The 8,147-nt window shown below is 35.8% G+C and overlaps 2 protein-coding genes across 2 annotated transcripts; one reads left to right on the forward strand and one right to left on the reverse strand.

Moving 5' to 3' along the window:
- Positions 1–5,048: 5,048 nt before the first annotated feature.
- Positions 5,049–6,269, reverse strand: LOC139855496 (GATA transcription factor 15-like). Its single transcript, XM_071844724.1, has 3 exons — positions 5,987–6,269; positions 5,762–5,911; positions 5,049–5,477 (listed from the first exon to the last, which is right to left on the reverse strand). The coding sequence occupies exons 1-3, from the start codon at positions 6,008–6,010 to the stop codon at positions 5,160–5,162; spliced, it is 492 nt and encodes a 163-aa protein (XP_071700825.1). The 5' UTR covers positions 6,011–6,269; the 3' UTR covers positions 5,049–5,159.
- Positions 6,270–7,175: 906 nt separating this feature from the next.
- LOC139854916 (uncharacterized) lies at positions 7,176–7,853 on the forward strand. Its single transcript, XM_071844188.1, has one exon. The coding sequence runs from the start codon at positions 7,176–7,178 to the stop codon at positions 7,851–7,853; it is 678 nt and encodes a 225-aa protein (XP_071700289.1).
- The last annotated feature ends 294 nt before the right edge of the window (positions 7,854–8,147 follow it).

Consider the following 8,147-nt stretch of genomic DNA (forward strand, 5'->3'; position numbering starts at 1 on the left):
GCAAGCAAATAATAGGCCAACAGTTTAAATCATGTATAACAATAAGTAGCATGGCAATATCAGTAATCGTACGAAACTAGCATGCAATCGAAAGCAAGTAATAGCATGCAGTAGTGAAATCACGTAGTAGCATACGGCATATAGCAGTAACAGTAAGCAGCAGCATGCAGTAAGTTCAGCGAAAACGAGTAATCTAACAAGTTGTAGATTAGTCCTATTAGTGAATCCTACTCGGGTCGGTCTTAGACTCACTAATGCATCCTAATTCCCTACAACCAATGCTCTGATACCAAATGTGACGCCCCGTACTAAATCATCATGTACGGACCATCAACAACAGGATCATTACAAGGTTAAGTACTATATGCGTTTTCAAAACAGAGTTTACATTCATAAATAAAAGTAACGTCATAACATACGTCAATTGTTTTACAATCAAAAGTATGCTTCGCTAAGTAGAAGCATTAAATAAGTGTACGTGACCATAATGGTCGTTACATAACATAAGTTCATAAGTAAAAAGTTTGAATGCAACATAAGTAGTCATGCGATAACAACTCTAGGCAGCGGGTTCTACAGCACGACTAGTAAGATAGCGGAAGCGACTTCAAACACCTGAGAAAATACATGCTTAAAAAGGTCAACACAAAGGTTGGTGAGCTATAGTTTAAGTATAACAGTAACGTAAGTAGGCCACGAGATTTCAGTGCTACAACGAGCGTTTCAAAAGTATGTAAAAGTATATGCTTAACCGTGGGCACCCGGTAACTAACTTAACGTTTAATGTACCCCCTTAAAGTGCACTTGGCAAGTGCGTATAACCTCGAAGTATTAAACACTCGTTAAATGCTAGCGCTACTAGCCCGAGTGGGGATGTCAAACCCTATGGATCCATATCTAAGATTCGCGTTCACGGTTCAAAACCAATGATTAAACGTTACCGAGCTGAAGGGAATGTTTCTGCCGTTATATAACCCACACATATATAAGTTTAAGTACTCGTGCCTAGTATGTAAAATATAAAATCCGCATGTATTCTCAGTTCCCAAAATAAGTTAAAGTAAAAAGGGAATGCTATAACTCACAATGATTAGTAGTAATGGTAAGGTAGTAGTCGGAAAGTGGTGTGCAAGTAACGGTCCAAACGTCCTCAACCTAAGTCAAATAGCACTAAGTCAATAAGTCGTCTCAAAAGGTTTACAAGTACATAATTAAGGTCATAAGGGTCATCATCAATCATCATTAAACAAAAGGTAACAAGTAAGACTCGTTTATGAAAGTCGTTTAAAACAAAGGCTGACTTCGGTCAGTCACCACGGCCTCTACCCTTACTGAATTAAGGTGAGACCAGTGGTCATGGCTCCGTCTATGAGTCCCTTAAGTGTGGTAAAATTTACAGAAGCAAACTCGTCTTGGTTTGACCGTGGCGACGGTCTAAGTGCGAGTAGGTCAGAAATTTCTGCACAACGTTAAAGGACATGGTAACGATCGGAGGGCCATAAATCCTAAACCGTAACTCGGATTAAGACGAGTCCTATATGAAAAGTTATCTACTCGAAAAGTTCTATCTAAAAATCAAGGTTAGAACAGCCCAGGTCTACTGGTCTGTTCCAGAAATAGCTGAACAGAAACTTTTGGACAGAAACAGTGGGTTTTGGAGAGTTCCGGTTGTCTCGGTGCTTGGTGTTCATCACGGTTCTCATCCTTGATGCGTATAGCTTCAAGTGTACAACTCGTTGATGTGTTAACATCATTTTGACCAAGGTTTGTCCATCATAACTCAAGTGCAAGTGTTGTAAGTGTTTTGATGAACCAAAGTTACATCAAAGTCTTGGATTTAACACCTACATGAAATGTAAAGGTAATATAGAACTACAAACTTGAATGTAAACTAACTAATCAAGATCTTAAGATGTAGAACATAGTTCTTAGTTAGATCTTGAAGATCCAAGACCCAAAGGTCTAGATCTAAAGTCATTAAGTTAAACCCTAAGTAATCAACACTTGCATCTTTACTTTCATGAAACCATAAGTTACAAAACTTAGATTTTCAACTAGTAAAGTGTATGTAAGCTTTCAAGCTTTTGTTTATGACAAAATAAGTAGACCATAAGCTATAGAACTTAGATCCATCACAAGTATATGAAGTTATAACTAAGGAGTTACACTTCCATGTTCTTGAAACTTTAAGGTTAACTTTTAGTTCCAAGAATTATGAGATCAAAGTTAACTAGTAACATTTGACCAATAATAACCAACAAACATGAATTTAAAGTGCATGAAATGAAGAATTAAACTAAGTAAACAAGTAACAAATTCATGGTGTTCATACTTTAAAGATTCAAACCAAAGTTTGATCTTTAAGAAAGTAAACTTTTAAGTTTACAAACATGATTTACAAGTATGATTTACAACACATGAACTTTAAATCTTTGAAACAATAAATGTAGAATCATAAACTAGTGAGTTTATGTTCTTAAGTGTTCTTGTAAAACAAGATGAAATGAAGAATCAAACTAAAGAGTTTGAATCTTGATAACAAGTAAGTAAGTAACAACAATAACTACAAGTAAGTAAACAATTAATCAAGACAAGTAATTTTAAACAAAAGAATGATGATGATGAAGGGTGGCCACGGTTTGGGACAAGGAAGAAAGAAGAAAAATAGTTCAAGTCACTTACAATCTAGAGAGAATTGAGAGAAACTTTGCAAGTAAGATGAAGTGTGTGTGTGAGGAATGAATGAAAGCAAGTGTAAGTAAATAAAAAAAGATTTTGAGCTCTCTCCTAGCCATGAAAGGCCACGGCATTTGCAGCCCCAAGAGGGATGGGTGAGTTGTTTCATGGTTATTAGCATGTAAAGCTTCAAAAGGTGGATATAAGGTGTGTTTTTATGGGAACTAGTTGTAAGTGCCATGTAACTTGATTCTATAAGGGTTTAATCCATTTAGTTAAGATGTAAGTAATACTTACATGAATCATGGGCTAGTTAAATCCAATAAGGTGTAGGGTGGGCTCTTAAAGTCCACTAACCATTAATCAAGGCCCAAGTTCAAGTAATTAATAAGTAAAAGTCCAATAACACTAATAAAGGCCCAAGTAACTAACTAACCATTATAGTTAACCTAAATGATTAATAAAATTAATCATGAATGTAAATAATACTTGAAAATATTATTCGTGCAAGTTCCGGGTGTCACCAAGACGTTTCGGGCATTTAAAGTTCAAGTACGGGCAATTAAAGCAACATGTAAAAGTAATAACATACATTCGTTTAATCAAGCGCATTAATAATAATAATTATTAATAAATAACGTTGGAAAAACCAGGGTCGTTACAGTATGTATGAATCCACCTCACCCACGGAGACTACTTGTTAGTTATCAATCACCATATATGATAAGACATTAGAGTTGCGTTCCACACTTTTAAGTTTTTTATACCAAGGCCACCTTCAGTTTTTGGGAGCCATATGTCCAGGGGCGGATTTGAGGGCGTGCAACACGAGCGCTTTCTAGGGCCATAATTCAAAGGGGTCTATAATCCAACAAAAAATGTAGTACTTATGAAAAATATTGTTTTGACTGATACTGGTACTTAACCTAATTTTTTAGTATTTACTGAACTTATTCTTACATATATTTAAAAATTGTGTATACAAAAGGCCTTTTATGTTAATTGAACATGGTCCATATGAAAAAATGGAATCGACGGAACCACCTTGCATATGTCCTTCCACTTAACCTTGGCATTAACTCTTTTCATATCACCTTGACACCGTAGGAACCCACAGAACAGCTTTTCAATGTCCTTATTAATGGCCTCCGGTAAAATAAAAATCGAAGACCAGTAGACTTGCATAAAAGAAAGGACCGAAACAATGAGCTGAATTCTCTCTGCAAACGATTAAAAACTTATTTTTCCAATCATTGATCTTGTTTTTAACCTATTCCACCAAACATTTACAACTTCAAATGGCATTAATGCCAAGATCCCTCGTTTAAGAGTCGTAGAAACATTCGAGAAAAAAAGCCGTGCTCTTGGGAAGGCTAGGAACCAAACCCGGACACCCTCTGAACTTCTTTAAAGCATCTAATATAACTTTAACCGAACCAATACTCGCATGGGCAAATAAGAACAAGTCATCCACAAAACATATATTAACAATTTCCCGTGCCTCGCATTTGTTGATGGCAACGGAGACAGAAGCCAGGACCACCACAGAATATTGTCCGCTTTGGGAACAGCGAGCCACCAGCGACTCAACTGCCCTCACGGGTTTAAAACGCGTCCTGTGAGGAAGAGGTATCAAGCCACATATAAGGGCCTTGCCTCTCCAACCGATGTGGGAAAGGGGTGAAGGTCACCCCAACAATCCCCCCCCCCCCCCAACATCGGTGTGGTAACCCCGGCTCTGATACCAGTTGATGGCAACGGAGACAGAAGCCAGGACCACCACAGAATATTGTCCGCTTTGGGAACAGCGAGCCACCAGCGACTCAACTGCCCTCACGGGTTTAAAACGCGTCCTGTGAGGAAGAGGTATCAAGCCACATATAAGGGCCTTGCCTCTCCAACCGATGTGGGAAAGGGGTGAAGGTCACCCCAACAGCATTTTGGATGATAATCAAATTCTCATCATATTGTACATTCTGTTTGATCATTAACGTTAAGCTAGCACTACATGACAAGCGTAAATAAATAATGGATAGTGAGTCCTCTTGTCTCAGACCTATATTTTCTTTTATAAATTTATTACTGTATTTAAATGTATAAAAAGTACAATCCAATTAATCCTTAAACTGCAATTATTTCATCTAAAATTCCGACTGATTACTCTCCTAATAGCGAGCTTTGCATATATCCTTGTCTATGACTATGATCCATTACTTATTTACTAAATAAAATGAATCTACAAACATTAAATTATTTGCCATTAAATTTTAACTAATCATTTTTCTTCTACAATCAAAAAGATAATGATCAAAACTTAAGAAACTAGGTGATAAGTTTCAATCAGAAAACAATCTAAACATTTTGCTGTCGAATCCTCACAATTTAAACCCTCAAACTGCAAAAAACAAACATGTTTTATGTTTTTGTTTTGCTTTTGACATTGATTGATAAATACATTCAAGTTGCAATTATTCCTTAATTTATTAAACAAAAACAGCACCACGAGATAAAGACATTAATAAGATAGCAGCTTGTTCTTCTTCACCAACCTTCCTCCTTTGTTTGATAACCTTTGATCTTGGTCTTTGAAACAAAACTTCTGACCCAGGTGCCATTAACCTTTTCTTTAAACAAATATCGCCCATTTTACCACTCTTATTTATACTGGTCAATCCACTTGTTTGACTATCACCACTTGATGTACTCATGTTTGTTTTCTTTGATTTTTTATCATCTTTTGTTGTTCCTAAAATTGCCCTTCTCTTCTTCCTGCTTCTGATCCCACAAGCATTGCATAAAGACTACACAAACATATAAAGATAATTTGTTATAATTCAATAAACCAATAAAATAAATAAAGTTTAATTCTTTTACTAATATTACAATCAAAACCATAAACTCTCCTACTATATTATATCATATCATCATAATTTACATCATAATCATCATAATTCATAATAATCATAATAATAAAGCTTAATAACCTTGGGTTTAGATAAGCTATAAATAAAATTAATTTTAGCTATAGAAAAATATAATATAATAAATTAATAATATCTTTTAAAATGAATAAAAATAAAAATACCTTAGGACCAGCTGGGCCACCTCTCCAAAGAGGGGTTTTTGTGGTGCCACAATCAACGCAAGTTTTGATCAAACTACCACCGTCCGATGAAGTTGATCCACCTCTTTCTGGGCTACTCTTGCTGTCCATCATATCATCACAATCTGAACCCTAAAACAAAAATCAAGATAATAAATTAATCAATTAAAAAATCGAAACTTTACAAAACGATCAATGATCACATACCTTATCACTCAAATCACCACCCATTGAACCAATCACAATCAACTGATCAAACTCAAAAGCTTGAATCTTATCAAGATCACCCCGGATCAAGTGATCACAACAACACTAAAAAAGATTCGATTTTTTTTTCAAGATTATGAATACCCAGATGATCAATATACTGATTAAACAATACCCAGTATCTTGATTAACAAATCAATGGATATAATTCCAGCTTATAAGAAGAGAGAATGAGTGTGTGATCTTAGTGTGTGTATGTGTTTGGTGTGTGTAATGAAGCCGAAGAAGTTGTAAGCGGCAAAATAAAAAGAAAAGATTTTAAGGGTATTGAAGACCTAAGAGGCGGTAAGTTGCAAAAGACTAAATTACCCTTCTTTAAAATTGGTATTTGGACGTTATAGAGTTGTTACCCCGCCAAAAACATGGAAATAGCGCCATTGAATTATTTATTTTTTGAAATTTGGAGTTAAATTTTTTGAAATTTTAATTAAATGTTGGGAGGGGATTGTGTGTCTGCGGCCGCATATTATCGGAACTGGGGTTTTTTTTTCAGAGTATTTGTTTTGGTTCGGATGATCCCTGCCGTTAGTATATCACTCCATATATCTTATCTAATGGTTTAGAAAACTATATACAGTAAAACGTACTGTAATTACCTAATATTTCTGATTTCAAAATAGAAATTTAAATTTCTACATAATTTATTAGATCAGGTCTATTCGTTGGGAGGTTTTTGATCATCTTTATAAAAACTATGGAGTATAATTCTTTGAAGTGAAAGGATCTTTTTTTTTAGTATTATTCCAGCTTAAGCAGACTTTTTTTTTTTAGACAGCTGTTGGGATCAACCAAGGTGACTTAACCACCCACGTGTTCATTTTCTACTCGTTTATATCCGCTCTCCAATTGCGTGCCCAGGAGGAAACTCGCACCAATCTCATACCAACAATACCTAATCTCGTACTTGTGATGTATAAGAAATGTAAGACGTACACAATACTTCCTTCATCTTAGAAATAGAGGACAATACTTGTCCGAAGAATGGCTCTAGTTATTGAGTCGAAAACAAGGTTCGATTTATTGGCGACATAACTAACTTTTATAGCTTAAATTAAATTTCAGGCATGAGTACTAGATTATAATTGTACTTGTCCAAAGGTTTATCAAAACTTCGATTAATGCTCCCGGGATGGCATTCAAAAAGTCAACATGGCATACTATTCTAAAAGCAGTTTCAAGTCTGGATAAATGGAATCTAAACCTTCCAACTTCAATAGTTAAAACAATTGTTAATGGGGAAGATACATTGTTTTGGAAAGACTCTTGGCTCGGTAATTTTTGTTTGTGCGAAAAGTTTGATAGGTTGTTCAGGTTAGAGACGAATCAAAATGCTAGCGTTGCGGATCGTATCCTAAAAACAAAAAGTTCATGGTCAGCTAATTGGGAATGGTCTAGAGAACCTACAGGCAGAACGGAAGATGAGTTGAGGCAACTTCTTAATTGTTTGGCATCATTTGCATTCGCTAATAACCCAAGAGACTCGTGGTCATGGACTATGCACCCAAGTGGTCAGTTTAGTTCAAAAATGCTCACATGTTTGTTAAATGACTGTATATTACAGAATGCTGCACTTCCATTCGATACAATGCGCAACAACTTTGTACCTCAAAAAATTGGTATTTTTGTGTGGCGTACGAAACTTGGAAGATTACCGGTCCGGGTAGAATTAGATAAGCGTGGCATAGATCTAGACTCGGTTCGTTGTCCTACTTGCAACAATGACGTAGAAACGGTTGAGTATATGATCCTCTCATGCCCAAAGGTTAAAGAGCTTTGGAATCGTATTTTTCGATGGTACAATGGGTAACTTATCCTGTTCGGTTCTAGGTGAAATGTTTCTAGGGAAAAGATCTTCAAATGACAACTCTCCCTCAAAATTGTTGCAAGCCATTGAGTGGATAACCGGATATTTAATCTGAAAAAATCGCAATTTGAAGACTTTCGAAAATAAAGAGTGGAACATCCCTATGGTGGTAAACGAGATCCAAATAAAAAGCTTCCTATGGATATCCTCACGGTCAAAAAAGCTAGCTCTTGATTGGAACCAATGGCTTCTCAACCCGAAGGTGTACGACGATCACGGTTAAACGAAGGATTTTGA

Source organism: Rutidosis leptorrhynchoides, chromosome 6 (assembly GCF_046630445.1).
Source record: "Rutidosis leptorrhynchoides isolate AG116_Rl617_1_P2 chromosome 6, CSIRO_AGI_Rlap_v1, whole genome shotgun sequence".
NCBI lineage: Eukaryota > Viridiplantae > Streptophyta > Magnoliopsida > Asterales > Asteraceae > Rutidosis > Rutidosis leptorrhynchoides.

Excerpts from the sequence above, each read along its gene's own strand:
- LOC139855496 (XM_071844724.1), bottom strand. The coding sequence starts at position 6,010 with ATGGGTGGTGATTTGAGTGATAAG. Across the intron at positions 5,912-5,986 it reads GTGGTGATTTGAGTGATAAG|GGTTCAGATTGTGATGATAT; the intron begins GTATGTGATCAT and ends TTTTTGTTTTAG. Across the intron at positions 5,478-5,761 it reads GTGGCCCAGCTGGTCCTAAG|TCTTTATGCAATGCTTGTGG; the intron begins GTATTTTTATTT and ends ATGTTTGTGTAG.
- LOC139854916 (XM_071844188.1), top strand. The coding sequence starts at position 7,176 with ATGGCATTCAAAAAGTCAACATGGCATACTATTCTAAAAGCAGTTTCA.